Consider the following 17,685-nt stretch of genomic DNA (forward strand, 5'->3'; position numbering starts at 1 on the left):
TTACATTTAATTCTATTTTTCTTTAATATCAGCCAGCCTATTTGTTTATTGTTTTGTCTTGTCCAATTTATGTTATAATCAAATAAGAGGTTTATCTTTAACCACTTAATCACTCATTAGAATAATAAAAAAACATGTGTCCCATTCCACTGACAACAAATGTATTGCATTAGTGGGTCTTTTAGGGCATTCACATAGATTTTATATTTGTGGAGGTATTATCAGAATTATTACAACCCCTCTCTGCATGATGCCAGACAACGCTGATCAAATCCTCTTTTCATATTCCTCCAGTGAATAACACTGGATGTCAATGTTATTTTTTTTATTTTTTTATTTTTTTTTTACATTAATAGTATGCACATCATAGCTGTGAAATAAATTAACTTAAATAAGTGATATTTTTCATCGTCAATATCAATTTTTTTTTTCACCAAAATTCTCAATTAAAGCAATTTTATTAATATATTTGTAAATAAAAGATTCTCTTCACTCTAAGGTTCTGGTTTTGTTGCTGTTTTGTTTTTACCATGTTTCTTTTTTCTGTTTCCTATTATTTGATGCATTTTTCTTGCTACAGTATTTGAAACAAACATGCAACTTCTGTTTATATTCTATAAAGAAATAATTTGTTGATAAAACTGTCTACTTACTTTTTTAGTTGATAGGAGAGGTAGTCCATTAGGGTAAAGTCCTTTTTGACATTCATTTTTCACTTTTCAAGATGTAGATATCATTAAAAAATCAACTAAAAAGATGATTTTTTTAAATTCAGTAATTAATCTAAATTTTAAGCAACTATGTAAATAGTAAATGTTACATCAACTTGAGCTCGTAAAGCGCTTTTCTCATCTTCCGACTACTCAAAGCGCTTTTACATCACTGTAACTTTTTTATCCTTGAAATACTCTAGTGGTTTAGAGTAACCCACCCAACCCACTACGTTTTGTAATCATTATTTAAAATAAATCATATTGAATATTTTTCAAATATGTAATCAATATAAGAGAACCAAGTGACATTCAAGTGGACCTAAAAAATAAGTAAACTTGCTAAAAGTTACAAGGGCACACAAATAAGTTTAGTTCATCTTACCTCAAAATTTAAAGGTGCAATATGGAGTTTGGTAGAGAAATGTGAAAGTTGGAGAAATGAACAAATTCTGTGGTAAATGTTCATAACTCTATATACAAACTGGTCCCTGAAACACTGTTTGAGGATAAAATGCACGCGAGAAGTTATGGTGGTAGGCCCGCAACAGTGGAATCATAATTCTACTGGTAGCTTTTTAGCGCCAAACAATGTTCCAGGGACCCATATTTTCCTTTGAATAAAGTTTGTGTATTTAGTTCAGAAAATATTGCATAGAAATGTATCACTTCTCCAACTTTCAAATTTCACCATCAAATCTACATAGTGCACCTTTAAAGAAACCAACTTGTCAAACCCTGTTTTTTTCTGTTGACAACCAAAACACCCCAAATCCTGACCTGTGTAATGCAGATCCATGTAGTTGCCTATGACCCCTTACAGATTTTAATCCAGACCCACAGCTAAACTCTGACTAATCACAGATCAACATGGCTTTACTGTGCAAATCTCTTTGAAAAACATATGCTTCTAATTCCAGCCGATCCCCTTTTCCACGTATTTATAACTGAAGCTACAGAAAAATGTTTTTGGAGGTTTGCTGGAGAGGAAAGGATAATTCACAGCATATGGGGATTATTATGGAAATAGAGCAGTGGAAGAATGGAGTGGAATACATAATATAGAAAAGAGATACATGCCGCAGTCTCATTCCTTAGTTAAAGTAATCAAATTTTCATTTAATAGAACCTCTAAAGTAAAACATAATAATACAAAGACACACCATTTTAAGTTATATTCCAAAATTGGACACTCTTGGGGTTTACTTGTTTAACCAAATTCTTATACAGACTAACACATAACGGAGCATTTTCTACATCAATTGGAAGCAATGACTGAAATGGAATGAAATATGTCTCTCTCCCCTGGATTACCACAACACAGAGAGTATACAAATAAACAAAGACAAATGGAATTGAGGGGGGCGAAGAAAAGACTTCGCCCCATATATCCCACACCTGCCACCCCCACCCAGAATTCACTATCATTAAAGGCACTGTGGAAATCAAAAAGAGAGAAAATAAATCAGTGAATAAATTGCACAATTTTAGATTAATTAATTATTAGACATGGAATTAGAGACTTCTGGTTACTTATTGATATCATTACCAATTGTGAATATATGATGAATTTTATTAATAATAAAAAAGTATGTATTTCATGTTCAGAAAGGGCGATATAGTAAATTAAATCTAAAAAGGGACTCCATTGAAAAGTTTGTTTACCCTTTAAAAAGCAGAAAAATACTACTAATACTACAAAAATGACGGTGTTCATTCATGTTTCATCACTGTCTGACATTTTCAAAGGACAAGCCTACTCATTCTTACAAAATATGACATAATAAATAAACATGTCCCTTATGTTTGGAATCTTTAATTTCTGTTGACATAAGAAAACAGATTTCTGACCTCTCATGACAGTTCGGACTGAGCGGATTAGATTGAGGACCTGGGCTGTAATTCTTGGATCGTCCCCAAAACCTCTAACTCTCTGGTCAGCGCCCCATCCGACTGAACAGAGCATACGAGACATGCAGTTTTCCCCATTAATTTCCTCTTAAGTAACATTAGCCTCTAGGCTTGTAAAACAATATTTTCATAAAGCACCCCCCCCCCCCAACACACACACACACATAACGTATTTTGTTCCCCTAAAGATATAAACATTTGAGTTACGTTTATGTTACAAGTCACAGGCAGGTTGTATATGTACAACCTCACAGCTTTCAGCTTGGTATTTGCAGTTTTTGTTAAAACAATCTAGTGTTAGTCGTAGGCTATAATAACACATGGCATAAAATGTACTCTTGCAGAGAAACCTTTCCTCGTGCAACACAACGATTGCATTAGTGCAAAGAACTGCAGTGTGGTGAAGTGAATACAGTGTAACCGCCATGCTGGCAAAGTCTGATTCTCCCACGGCTTCTTTCTCCACTCCCAGAGATGCAGATAAAGTAAACAGGTGGCAATGGTAGTGCAAAAGAAGCAGGGGACCTGAAAAACCTCAGTAAAAGAACCTTTTAATTAATAAATCCATATCCCGTTTTTTCTCTTGTGAACAATATCACCAAATTATTTTACTTTGGTCATATCCTAATGTTTATTTATATATTTGTTTTGTCATTGTCAGCTTGCCAGCTGGCATTAGAGCATAGCCTACGCACCCTTCACCATGTAATCAAGGGGTTATTCAGCTACTACGTCACAGCTCGTAAAGTTTTGATAAATTTCGCATTAATATCTTTGTGATGGAACATTGTTTCTATCTTTCCTTTAACAGCAACGACATGCAGCCTATTCAACCCTTGGTTGTAGCCTATAGGTTGCTTGTTTACAAACATTTGGTTTAATGTAAATGTAGCTTAAGTCTGAATTCAGTCAAAAATTCCTTTAAAAACACCTTTAAAAAAATCTGTTTCATTTGAAAGAGCATCAAAAAAGGCCTTGGTATGAATCCACATTCCGGCTGTTGTATAGACTTTTAATATACCATAAATAGTAGAGAAACTACAGGAACATTTTCCAATACATCTGCATCAACAGTTAACAATGATAACATTTGTCTTCATCCATTCAGCCATTTCAATGTATTCTTTTGATATATGCTTGTTGCACTATCATCATTAGCTCCATCATCATCATCGTCATCATCATCATGTCAGGTTGGTTTTGTTTTAACATTATAATATTTTTTCATAATCGGGGTCATGGGAATGATCCTTTAATAAATAAACAAATGAATGAGCAAAAAAACAAACAAACAAACAAACAAACACATATATAATCTGATCATAAGGTTCAGTATTCTCACATATGATATTTTATACAGTCAGGTAAAATCATTTACAAGTAGGTTTGCAGCAAACTCCAAAACTTCTGTCTTTTGCTTCCCACATCCCAAACACACTTAGAGCAAACTAGTATGAAGGACGGGGTTTAAAACGCTGTTTGCACTATATACCATCTGATGACATCCAAACCACATTCAGCTGAAGGCATGACTACCCTTCTTCTGGGTAGGCAATGCCTGTATGTTGACAATCTGGGTGGATGTTGGGGTGCTTTGAATTCTCCAGGTTTTCATATAATTGTACAATTACATGCAGTCGATGTAATACTGTATTTGAGATTTTTGCTCTAAACTTTCATTAACTGATCTGCTAGTGCTAATTTTGCATAAAACATTCAAGAAAAATCTGTGATAACATCCTGTTTAAGTACTGCATCTTTAGGTTTAAAACAAAAATCATGACTTTTCCCTTTTGTTTTGTTCTTCATCTGGCATACTTACTAAGGGTCATCTAATGGACCACACTGGGGTGCTTTAAGTCACCACCAACGACTGATCTTTTCTTTTTTTTTAAACTAATAATCAGTAGTAAAAATTATTTGTGTTGCTTTGTGTCTGTTTTGGTCAACAAACCAAACTACATAATAGAGGAGAATCCCTTTGGGATCAACTGATGCCTGTTAACAAATGTTTTGTTTCTTTTTAGGGTCCAGTTCGGTGATGCCTTGGTAACAACAATGATAACAAGAGCAACAATTATCATGTGAAGTTCATTAGTTTGGCGTATGTACATTTTGTTCAGCAGTGGCCAGAGTCTTGGCTAATAACACAGCTTTTAAGTTATTTATGAATCTCTTGTTGTTTCTCACCTTTAAGGAGTTTGCAAAGTTCAGAGTTTTGTGACAAAGTCTACAACTGCTTCCTGGCGGTAGCTTACAGCTCTGATATTCACACAAAAACAGTTGTGTTTGCTTTCTTTGTTCCTATTTTGGTTAAGTTTGAAGTCGGACAGCCAGCACAGCAATGAAGAAAGAGTTGGAGTCAATATGTGTCTCCAGTTTAGGGAAAATGGAAACAAGTATAAAATTTCTGTCATTGTAGTCCAAATGTTTCCTCATCACACAGAGTTTAAATGTAGGGCTTTTAACAGAGGTTGGGTAAGTTAAGAAATTTAGATCATTACTGTATAGTGCCAGATGCCTGTCTGATTATGTCAGTATTGTTTCATCAGTTTCCATGAGTTTTTTTGTATTCTTCAGTCATTCATGGAAATCCAGGCAGTGTTGTCTTTTACATGGGACTCTACTGACTCTACGGCCTGTGAAGAAAAGAAAAGAAAAGATTAAATATTTTATTCAATTCAATTCAGTTCATTGTTTATTTGTATAGTGCCAATTCATAGCCAATGTTATCTCAAGAGACTTTACAAAAAGAACAGGTTAGACCTTACTCTCTGTTACATTATTTACAAAGATAAGATAGGATAGGATAGGATAATACTTTATTGATCCCAAGAGGGGAAATTGGGGCGTTGCAATAGCACAAAGACAGTAGAAGAAGCTCATGCAAAATAAAAAATGTAAACAGAATAGATAAGACAAATATAAATAAAAATCGGTAAAAGTACAAGTATAGAAAAGTACAATACGGCTAAGAGGGCAATTAGACATTATGTGCAGTGAATGGCAAGATAAAGTGACAAGTGATGATTGAAGTGATAGACCCAACATTAATCCACCATGAGCACAGCACTTGGAAACATTTAAAAAAGTAACAGTGGCAAGGAAAAACTTCCTTTTAACTGGCGAAAACCTCAACCTTATTGTTGCTATGTTTTTTTCCCCACTTAAATCATTGGCATAAAAGTTTTTTTAAAGACGGATACATCATTATTATTCTGCGCTGTTTCAATGAGTCCAGAGACTGTTTCTTATGACCAAACATGATTTACACTTCAGCTATTGGGGTGTTGTAGTTTACAAGATAAGTAGCCTATAAATACATTTTAAGGAGGTTAATACTATAAGTCACTGAGTTTTATAATTGACTACTGAGATTTAATAGTCAAAATGTTTATTGACACTCCAGTTATACAAGTACAATCGTATGAAATCACATCAGAAAACATGTACTTAACAAAATGTGTACACAGAAAATGCTTACACAGAGTCATAGAAAACTAGTCTTAATTACAGTTTCATGAAACTTGTGTGGTTCAGCTTTAAAAATGTCCTTTTGAAAATTTGCATTATTTAAAATTCTTATTAACAGTCACCTTTATTTACTTGTTGAGATGGGAGCTGATCTTTTCTTTTCTGATTATGTTTGCGTAGGGTATCTGAAAGACATAGATAGAAAAATCAAAGACAAGATCCAGACATTTATAGATTAAAGTTTTTTTTAATACTTTATAGTTCAATACAGTAAAGGATAGTAAAAAACTTTACTATGAAGATTTAACACTTATTTCCAACACTTTGTCTGGTTTTGGGGTGTGAAACATCTGCCTTGATACAAACATTATTTGCAAAATGACTCCTCACTCTGAATTTCAAAAAATGTGTCTGTGAGTATGTGAGAATTTAAAGAGTTATTCCACTAATAATAAACGTCAAAAAAATACTTGATTTTTTATAAGGAGAAAAAAATAACTATAAATATTAAGAGAATTTTACAGTTATACTTTTGATGTTAAAAAGTACGTTAGTCTATAAATCTGTAATTCAGTTCACATTAAGTTTAAAGTGTTTTTGAAATAAATGTTATTACTCTAAACATATCCATCTGTTGGATCTAGGCACATTTTTCTCCTTTCAATTTTTATATAGGTACCTACACTTATTCTGTACTTGAATAGTTAAAAACAAGCTTAAGTGCCTATTCATTCATCAGCCTTTGTGGCTAAATGAATGCAGAATGAGTTGAGTGTATTGGGTGCACTGAGCACAGAAAAGTGTACAATTATTACATGTGTCAGAAAGCAAAAAGACAAACATCTTCTGCCAGCTGCTCTGCTGATTGATATTGACAGAAACTGGCAGACAGCGGCAGAGGAACTGCTCACCCTTGAAAGACAAACTCTGTCTCTGACTGCTTTTAATGGACCTACAATATAAGCAACAACAAAGTGGCTAATTGAAATCTATTGAATATTTAATCTGAATTTATGTTTTATTTTTAGGATGTGGCTTAAGATTTTATTGTTTAAAGTCTTTCAGTTGTTTGAGTAAATCTGACTGTTATTGTCATATACCCCCCCCCCCCTTAATGTTTAAGATTTGTGACTATTGACTGAACAGTGCCCAAGTCGAAATGACATGTCCTCTTATCACCACAACCAATAATAATATCTGTATGTGTATGTTCTTTTGTCATTTGAAGGCAGGGAAGCTTAATAATTGTCCATCAATGTTCAGCAGTGATGTATTAGTTCTTATTAGTGATCTTACCATCTGTAATTGTTGGACCATCTCTTCTCTGTAGGCAAGCTCTCGTTTCATCTGATCTTGGAAATTATCTGAAATAATGCAAAATGTATTCTTAGCCTAAGCAGATTATCTGTGATCAAGTACAGCTATAAAAGACAGGTAAAAAAGGATAAAGGGGACTAAGGAAATCAGGGGGAAGAGAAAGATAAGAGAGAGAGAGGAGAAAAAAGAAAGCTACAGGTCCTGAAAAAGAAAAATCTGAGAAAAAGACAGAGAAGGAAAAGTTTTGCTTCATAATACAAAAGGGTGGTTGAGTTGAGGAAATAGTTACTCACGGAAGACAGGAAATGGAGATGTGCCCTTCAGAGCCTGAAACTCTTGCTCAAGTCTCCTCCTGAAGTCGATCTGCTCCAGCAGAACCTTCTGAAGCTCCTCTAAAGGAGTAGAAAGGACGATGAGAAAGGCAGATGAAAATAATTTGTCTGTAAAAAGTCTAAACTGAAAATGTATTTTGCACCCTGTTTGTGTTTACTTTGATTCCTCAAGTCTGGCCAATTTATATCTGTAACGGTTGATCAAGCTGTGAAATTATTTTTTACCTTTCTCCATGCTTTCAAAATCCTTCTTTAGTTGAACAGGGGGGGAAGCACCTTGGTTTCTATCCCCTTAAAAAAACAGACAGATATGCACTTGATGTTAGACATATAACACATCAGTAACATTTTGTACTAAGAAAAGTTAATGTTTAATTCTATTCTTCCCCAGCCTCAGACATCATATTCCATATGCCACACACATCTGAGAATGATGTCCGTGTCATTGACTGGTCTCTAAGGAGTTTATTTTTATTGCATGCTCTTGCACATTGAAAGTTAAAGCCTTTTTTTATCACCACTGAGTACTGTTATTCACCATTTGGCCTATAGGTGTCAGTGTATGTTTGTAGTAACAATTTGATAGATTTTTGGATGGAGACCTTTACTGTGCCACCTCTCTAATGTGTTAAGTCTTGTTTGATGTCATTTCATGTAACTTTAAATCAAAATGAAAAAAGCAAACCAAATAAATACTATATGCACTCTGAAATTTGAGTTAAAAAGAGAGACGTTTTCTATCTTTAAAACTAAAGTGAAGGCCTGTACCAAAAGATTGTGTTTTAGGAAACCAATTATGCAATAAATGACATGCTTGTTGGTAACTGTGCTCACAAACTGTTGGGTTATAATGTCAGAAAAGCTTTTCTATTTTGAAGAGTACCGCTGGCTTTGAAATTGTGTGAGGGCAGTAGCCTAATAGATATACACTGCATTTCATACTATGTCTTCTCTGTCTGTGTAAGTACTGAACGGGACTTACTTGTTGCTTTTAAATTTACAATCTTCCATTTGTTTGTTTTTTTGAAACATCTTTATCAAATTATGTTTACAGAGTTACCTGTCTTCATTGTTATTTTGTCTGAATCTGAGCACAATTGTTTGTGTTTTGACAACGAGGCTTTATACACCTTAAATGAATGATCCACTAAACTTGATGTGTATCCTCTCTCAGGCATTTCATATCCTGGCTCCCATAAGTATCCTTATAAGCTTCTCTCTCTCATTTAGAGCAGATAGGTCTCTACTCCTGTCTTCTCATCTTTCCCCCTCTCCTCTCTCTGTTCCTTTCCTCTCTATGTCTCATTTGACAAGCAAATTTGCAGACAGTGCCTGAGGATAACAACCTCGTTTGACAGTCAATTAACCGTGAATAGTCAAAGCCAAGGCGGTTTGCATTACATAAATGGAAAATTAGATTATTTTTTCTCCCTAGAAACAGAGGGAAAGTTTAAAGACAGTGGAGGGGGGCTGGTGGGCCTCAGAGGAATCAGGCCTTCTAATCACGTAGAGCTTCCCACCGCCCAGGGAGACGTTTGGCAATCAGGGGTAAGGTGGTCTCATTTAATTTGTTTCGTGTAATTTTTCGAAATACATTATACATTATGTGCAGGGATCATTATGGTGCGTGTGTGTAGGGGTTGAGGGAGAGGGGGGTTGATATAAATGTTGGCACAGATGTCATAAAGCACTTTTAATGTCTTCCTGACAGATATAAAAAGGCAATAAGCTGTGATCTTTTTCAAACGGTAAAGGCTTTTTTGCTCTGAGGAAGAAAAAAAAGGCAATTATGTCGGCGGCGATATGGGTCTAGGATTGAGATTGCCAGCATGGCTGCTTATCTCTGAGCTGATGTTTTCTTGTTGAACTATAACAGCCCCCCTAAGAGTAACAGCCTTGGCAACAATGTCGCAGCTGAGCCAGAGTTGTGGTAGCAGCAGCTTCCCTCTGCTGTTTCATGTCTCTTTGTGTTTATGAATCCCTTACCTCACTGTTTGAAAGGGGGAGGAGATTGAGGTGGAAGGAGACTGAAGAGTTTTCCCTCACTGCTTTAAGTGTTTTGAGTCTAATTTGTGCAAAGAAGTTAACATCTATGTGAAATACAGTAATATCTCTGTGTTTTTTTAGTAAGTATTGTTTGTTTCATTTTTGGACTTTTTCTTAAATAAAAAAAACTGAACGTCCAACTACACTATGTGTGCTGAATTGCAACAGCATAAGTTTATATAAAACAGATTATATAAAACATGTTCAGTTTTCATTAACCTTCACACAATTATTATAGTTTTAAAATCAAACAAAAAATGAATTAAATGTATACATCTTAGATTGCAGTTCTAATTAGCTAACTTCTACTTATAATCAATAGCATCATTTGCAGATAGTATTTGCTTTTTCTATTTAATTCAATGTTTAAATTTAAACTTCTAATTGATGATGTTGTTGTTCTCCAAAAGAAAAACCATAGGTAAGTATTTTATACCTGCTGTTTCTCTCCAATAGTCCGGTGCCAATGTATCACTCTCTTGTACAAAGAAACTATTCTGCTCCTTGTTTTCATCTGAGGAAAGACAAGTCAGACAAACAAGAAGGTAAGACAGGAAGAGTTTCAGTAAGGCCCATTGGTTGAGCTGGTTATCCAGACACATGGAGGTAACTAGGTGTGTGCATGGGGTCTGCCTTTATGTGCTCATAAGCACAGTACCACAAAACTCACACAAGTAATATTCCTCAATGAAAGGGTCAGAGTGTGAGATGAGAGGAGCAAATGACACATCACAGGAATTCAAGTCTTGCAGAAACACATAGAAGCTATAAAACCAGTCAATGAGACACATAATGAAACAAAGTGCTATAATACAAGTGACTCAGAAATTTCATATAACAGATAATGTGTAACAGGTTGATGGAATAAACTGTCTAGTGCTGTTTATTGAAACTGTGTAAAAGCATGTTCAAATATTTGATGTAATAAAGTCCTTGAAAAAACCTTGCAGGTTTAAAGATAATGTATCATCTCAAGCTAACCATGCAAACACTTATAATCGCTTACCAGAAAGGCTTGAGTTGTCTTTGGCTGCGTACACAGGAAGTCCTTCATCTCTATTTTTGGGAACCTGTGGACAACATAAACTTGGTTAGAATTTAATTCATACGTTTATTTTTTAAAATTTTTCATTAGTTTTGATTAAATACAGACTAATACAAAATATAGTTCTTTTTTTTTTTGCTAATTTAATTCACTGCCTGATCTGGTTTTCCCTCAGCCAAAAGTAGGATTCTCATTTGTAACATTGAAATTTGGAGTCTGTGGTAAAGATCTTCATCTCTGTCTGTGTCTGAAAGCAACTAAATGCAGTTGACATTTAATGGATGATTTAACTAGTTCTTTTTAAAACCCTCCTCCTCTACTTCTGTCTCTGATGGCTGTTTAATGTGGAAGTTGATAGTTCAAAGATTACAGTTGCCATTACAGGCTGGGGTGACAGACACAGAACAAACCCACCATGGCTTTTAAACATTCAACTGGGCTTATTATCAGAGTGGGGTGAGTATTTCAATTTCAACAGGGAGATACCATCCTATCAATCTGCTAATGCAGATCACATCACATGCCTGAATGCAGCAACATTTAAATAATAATTAGCTTATGTGGCTTGGGGGGATATTTACGTTTTTGTAAGACGGGTCCTCTCTGTTAGGAGGGGTGGAGCTGGAGAGAGGCAGGCCAGCAGGAGGGGAAGCAGGCGGGCTAAGGGACTCTTGCTGGATGGGGTCCAAGGAGGAGGAAGGGGAGTTGCTGGGATACACAGCGCCACTTCCCCTCTCCTTCCCCCTTTCCGCACCAGGATTGTTGCTTACTACAGGGAGGTACAGATTTATTTTAGTTTGTGGAGGCCTGTTTGTGCAACTCCCGTCCTCATCTTCTTCATCCTGCTTTGATGACTCCACATCAACCTCCCCCTCCTCCTCACTCTCCACTCCCTCTTCCCCTCCATCAACTCCACTTTCACTTCCGTAACTACAGCTGCTGCTGGGTGACAGTTGTTGGTGGCGATCTGTACTGGTAACCACAACCCCAAATTCTTCGTCTGTTATCCCAGCGACTCCTCCAGCATTGCTATGGAGCTTGGCGATGCTCTCAGCATCCTTAATGACAGGACGGAAGGCTGAGCTGTAGCTAGACTTCCGGGATTGGAGGTTTGGGGTGTCCAGGAGTTTGAGCCAGCCTTCTGAACCCACAGGGCGAAGGTCAGAGATAACTGCTGTACAATCCTGGTCAAACAACCCAGATCTGGGTGTTGTAGTCTCCCTGTTGGGAGCCATGGTTGTGCCAACACTGTTTCCACTGTTGCCAGTTCCAGGCTGGCTTGGGTCTGAAAGATCCAAAAAGGCCTGCCTGAGAGAGGAGCTGTCTGCCAAGGAGGACAGGGCACTGGGCTGAGGCTGGAGGTAGGTGGGAACAGGGATTCCTCCTGCCGCTCGTGGTGGCCAAAACATGCAGAGAGGAGGATAAAATGTGTCTTTGCGGCCAGGCCACAAAAGACCTGATAACCCTGCTCCTTTCTGCCCACCTGTAACATCACTGTCATCTTTTTTCTGCTGACAGAGGCCAAATGCTGGGAAGGAGTAAGGCGAAGGGAAGAGAGACGTGGGAGGGAACTTCTGCAACATGCCAAAGCTTTTGCTTGGGACAGGGATGACGGGGTAACTGCGTGGTGTTTTGCGAGGGGAAAGACTGTCTCCATCCAGATCGTCCTCCTCTTCATAGCGGCCTCTTTTCTGAGCACCCAAGTCAGCTCCAAGCATGTGAGGCACCACTGAACCTGGAAGAGTCTTCATAGAACCCATGGAGGAACAGTGGGCTGAAGATGGTAGTGCTCTCTTTCGGCTGCCTCCATTGAACATAGCTTTCACATCTTCCCATGCGTAAATTAATTCATCAGGTGGGTGTTTGTCACTGAGCTTGAGGTGTCGTCGCCATGAGTTAAAGTTAGCAGCGTCAGGCTGGGTGTACTTGGCATCTGGTGTGCGGTGGGAATGGAAAATGAACTTATTTGGGGAAAAGTACATGTTGCAGAAAGAGCACTTGATGCATTTAGCCCTTGAGCTGTTGTAGCGTGCTGGGATGAAGTTGCCACGGCAACCCCAGGCACACTCATGGGACACGTCAAAGGCAAAGTTGTCAGGCAGTTTGGGCGGTGCATTCTCTCCCAGGAAGGACTTGCAGAGGCGCTCAGCTTCACGCTTGGTGATCATACCACAGCGCCGTGATGAGATCGGCATAGCACCAGCCCGACGAAGAATCTCCAACTGAACTGGAGTGCACTGGACACATGTGATGCCCAGCGCCACCCGACGATTATGAATCTCATTATAACTGTAGTTCTTAAGAAGTGTGTTGGATATTTGTGCCAGGCAAAGTCTCTCGTTGTTGTCAATGACCAGCGAAACGATTGGAACACCATACAGGATGACCTGGCCAACCTGGTTTGGCTTGAGAGGTGAGGAGGAGGAGGATGGAGAGGTTGATGAAGAGGATGTTGAGTGGAGATGGGTGGGTCTAGGAGGAGTCAGGGGTTCCTGCCGGTAGGGGCCAGTTGAGCTTGTCATTATGATGTCATTAGGATTTGACAGATGGGTTTTGTCCATGCTTGGAGGAAACCCGTTTGAAGAATGTCCTGCATGAAATCAAAGAAAAAAAGATTTACATGTGTTGACTTGTTTCACACACACCCCAATCCCTCTGTCCTAAAAACATCAGAATTGTTTGGCTGATAATACTTTATTGATGATTGGAATTTAGAAAGTAAAAAAGAACAAAGTCCATAATGAAATGAAATATCATTTAAATAAAATGCATTTCATTTCAACTTTATAAAAACCAAAATGTCCACATTTTTCCTTTTGAGAAAATTACTACATTGTAAATTCAAATTCAATATTTCAAGGATGACAGCAACATGCAGTTTCTGTCATCCTTTTTGAATATTATTAAGGAGGAAAAACGAATTTAAGATTCCAAATTGTCATTGCTCTATTAAGACAACAATAACAAATACAACTGTTTTTTTTAATCATGAATTTTTCATTAAAATATTAAATAAGGAACATAGGTCAATTAATCAGTTTTCCCAAAATGAAAGCCTTTGTTTTATGTATTTGTCTTTCCATTTATAGCTCAAAAGTAATGGGAGTGTTTGTCTGCACGTAGTAAATGAAGTTGCCCGGTAAATAAAGTAAGAAAGCAAATGGAAACATACTTTCTAAAATATAAGCACTAGCAGTACAATTTTAGTTAAATTCTTCCTGAAACGTTTATGTACAAATTAATGTTTCAAATACAATGCATTGACATAAAAACGTAAATCTTAAAAAGTGTGTAAGTTTCTCCATGACTACGAGATAAAAGGAAAAACATTCAGTACAGGCAACGTTTTAAAGCAGTGTTAGTGCAACAACTGACTGCAGTTTGTTAGTCACATTTCCCAAAGGGAGTTGGCTTACTTCGAGGTTTTGGTACAATTCAGAGCCACACTTTCTTCCAAAACCTTCAACGATTCATAGTGTCATTTCATTTAGGCACACACACACACACACACACACACACACACACACATATAAATATATATATTTAATACATATATATTTTTGTTGCTGGAATTGGAAATGGCAAATGGCACTTGTGGGCAATATATTGATTTGCAATACAAAGCGCATTCATTTTAGTACCGTAAATAGTCTTATTTATTACTTGCAAATAGACTTTATTAGGTAGATGACAATTTCTGGAAGTAATAGGCATATTTCATGAATCCCATTTCATCTTACAATAGCCTACACAAAAACAGAACTTTTAAAAACATGGAATTGCCTATTTCAGTGTTTCAATCATTTCCGAAACTGAGCATTAGCTTCTGATTGTTTTTAAACCAATTATTTAGTAATTGCATTGATGAAAAGATACTTTAATTTTCTGAATATTGTTCAGAACAAAGCGTTTTGAATCGGAATAATTAATTATAAGGTAGTTACGGACTAATAACAATGAATACGCGGGAACAACTGCAAATAGGCAACTAAAGTTTAACTAAGGAGTTTAAATGGGCCTGACTGAAATAATAAAAAACTAATGGAATTTAAAATTTAAAGCCAAAGATTTACAATTTTGGCCTTGCAAAATGACGCGTTTGTCTTCTGTTCAACTTATCCACAGAATAATATTAAAGGGAGAAAAATCGGTGTAAGTGTGTCTGTAAAGCAACAGAAATGTGACACTACTTCTAGCCTACTACAACAACAACAACAACAACTAAAACAACAACAACAACAGTAACTTAATTAGACTTCAGCAATTCTAGATTCATGTATGCACCACCTTTTAAGTTAACAAACATCACTTTACTACATTTTACTATCCTTACATTAAATATGGTCAGATAGCCCCTTACCTTGAACTCCCGAGAGCAATCCCCAAACTGTAACAGCGTCAAAAAAAAAAAAAAAATATCCCCCTACGCGAAAAATGGACTTGTTCTACAGAGCTTTTCAAAACTCATTTTTGTCATACATGACAAAGCCAAAACAAGACAACTTCACTGAATCACATGCGACTGGCACCGAGACTTTCCCTCCAACTGTCGACTGAGCTGCTTGTGAGATGTGAGTAAACTGCGACGCTCGTGCCGGTTTTATTCGCCTTTCAGAGACAGCACGCGCCGTCTTAATCCCCCCCCCCCCCCCCTCCTCTCCCTCCCACCACGCGCTTTTCGGCTTGACTGGCGTGTAGCGCGAGCTCAGCCCACCAGTCATGAAATACACAATGATACACAAGCCAACACGCTCTTCTGCTCTGCTCCACTCTCAGTATTCTCTCAGTCCATCTGCACGCAAATTGACAAAGTCAAACTATGCACGAGCGTTGATTGGGCTACCGGCTTGCAGCAGACGCGCGTGCAGGAATTGTCTCTCCTGAAGTGTCAGAGCATCGCACTCTTAGTCTGCAACAACAAATGACGACTAAACAAACTCAAAGCATCGATTTTGCTAGTTTATCACTTTGGTCCTATGTGTGCTCTAATGAAATGTGTTTGTTTTAAATAAACTTTGCATTGGAGACAGCTACAACAAGTCATACAAGTAAAGCTGTCGTCATCACATCGACGTCTATTGGTGGGCTTCACGTAGCCTACTTGGGGGTGCGTGCGAGGTGAAGTGGGAATGAGGTAAATGATCGGAAATAGGCTGTTTGGTATTTGATAGTTTAGGGAACACTGAAATAAGCAAAGAAGGGGAGCACCAGTTTCTGTACAGCTGATTCCCACATCCAAGACAGGTTTTTTTTTTTTTTTTTGTTGTTAGTTGTTCCTAATCGTGGATCTGCAATAGGGATATGCTTACCTATCATCAGTACGTGATATGTAGCCTAGGTTAAGTGAGGGTCAGTAAAGCTAACATTTATAATCAAATAGTTTATAATACAGCGATCATTCAACTGAAGAGGGCCTTCAAAACTTGCAGCATAAAATCTGCTTCTTTTAAACAAAATTGTACCACGGATTTCTAGCTAAACACCTTGGCAAATCTCTTAAGACAGACATGGTACTTCTGTTGCTCATTTACTTTTGGCACTTAAATATACAAGCGAATTACAGATATGAAGGTACAGACCTAAATATGAAGTCTATAACCCAGATATTAGCAGTTCCACAAGCATCAGCAAACGTCTTGAGGATGGTAAATAACTCATCAGGGGATGCACATGGTATCCAATATCGGTTATCATTAAAACAATGAAAAAAATGAAGGTTTTGTTCAGGACAAAATAGATTAAATAATTGCAAATGATCAAACATGTTATTTTGTGGACTTTGATGAGTATTGTAAATTAGAATCAGTGTAGCTAAATTATGTTTATTCCAGTCAGGCAGTCTTTGAGGCATGTAGGGGTTTTCTTTTTCTTTTCCTTTAAAAAAAAGTGAAAATAAAAGCTGCAGTGTTCCCGGATTGGCTTTTTTTTTCTTCTTCTGAGAGAATTTGGTTACACTTAAAGAGGTGATAGACATTGCTATAATTTATACTTGAATTTCAGCCATCCGTCCTTGCTTTTTAAATCATAAATGCATATTTTGGAGCAATTTCCAATCTGGTTACAAGACTGTAATGCAGATAATATAATCTATTTTCATGTATGTTTCCTAATTGCATCTTGTTTAATATGACAGGGTCACTTTTTGACTCAGTCTTAAATCTGTGCGTGAGCTCGTGCAGCTCATGCATTCGCGTTAGAGACACAGAGAGAATGAGCCCCATCTGCTCCTTTTCAAACCAATTTGGTTTGCAATTGGGGGTGGGGGTTGGTGGGGGAGTAAGAGAGATACGCACGGGCCGCAGGTATTTAACCGCTGACGCCGCCATGGAACATTGACATGAGAAAATGACACAATGGCCAGGTTTAGTTTTGAATGCATAATATATTTCCTGCGAAAAAGGTGTCTTCTTATTAGCTGTATTAAGGCTTCATTTTCGAGTTTATATCATTTTTTGCACGTTTAGGATATTGCTTTAGATTTGTGTAATGATTTAGTTCATTAGTTTAAAAAAAGTTTCACATAGTCTCTGTGTTATGAATCTTTGATTGCTTAACGAGCATTGACAAATGGTCTAAAATAATACACTGGTAAAACCCTAATCAACTGATTTAGGTCGCATCGACTTCTTATTATTCGTAATCACCGAACTTTATCTGTTTTTTTTAAGAGCAATTATGAAAAAGGCCGATTTTTTGACAGACCATATTCCAAACTTTTTCTTTCTCCGTCAAAGATGCCCTTACATGTTATCAAAAGCACAACATGTCTCAATTATGTGAAACAGCAAAAGACTTATTGGAGTAAATAACACTATTAGCCCCTTTGCAATGGGCTACATTTCACTTTTTA

At 37.0% G+C, this 17,685-nt stretch overlaps 1 protein-coding gene across 1 annotated transcript; it reads right to left on the reverse strand.

Annotated features, from left to right (window-relative positions):
- Positions 1 to 3,589: 3,589 nt before the first annotated feature.
- On the reverse strand, positions 3,590 to 15,427 carry skor2 (SKI family transcriptional corepressor 2). Its single transcript, XM_020636929.2, has 9 exons — positions 15,196 to 15,427; positions 11,417 to 13,425; positions 10,797 to 10,860; positions 10,227 to 10,304; positions 7,970 to 8,035; positions 7,706 to 7,804; positions 7,392 to 7,459; positions 6,218 to 6,280; positions 3,590 to 5,260 (listed from the first exon to the last, which is right to left on the reverse strand). Exons 2-8 carry the CDS (start codon positions 13,394 to 13,396, stop codon positions 6,224 to 6,226), a joined length of 2,412 nt encoding a protein of 803 aa, XP_020492585.1. The 5' UTR covers positions 13,397 to 13,425; positions 15,196 to 15,427; the 3' UTR covers positions 3,590 to 5,260; positions 6,218 to 6,223.
- Between the last annotated feature and the right edge of the window lie 2,258 nt (positions 15,428 to 17,685).

Source organism: Labrus bergylta, chromosome 17, assembly GCF_963930695.1.
Source record: "Labrus bergylta chromosome 17, fLabBer1.1, whole genome shotgun sequence".
Classification (NCBI taxonomy): domain Eukaryota; kingdom Metazoa; phylum Chordata; class Actinopteri; order Labriformes; family Labridae; genus Labrus; species Labrus bergylta.

Bases quoted from the DNA above. Each gene is read 5' to 3' on its own strand.
- skor2 (XM_020636929.2), bottom strand. From the start codon at position 13,396: ATGGACAAAACCCATCTGTCAAATCCTAATGACATCATAATGACAAGC. The intron at 7,805-7,969 runs GTAAAAAATAAT...CTACTCCTTTAG, and splicing joins TTTTGAAAGCATGGAGAAAG to AGGAGCTTCAGAAGGTTCTG. The intron at 6,281-7,391 runs GTAAGATCACTA...TATGTCTTTCAG, and splicing joins TGGTCCAACAATTACAGATG to ATACCCTACGCAAACATAAT.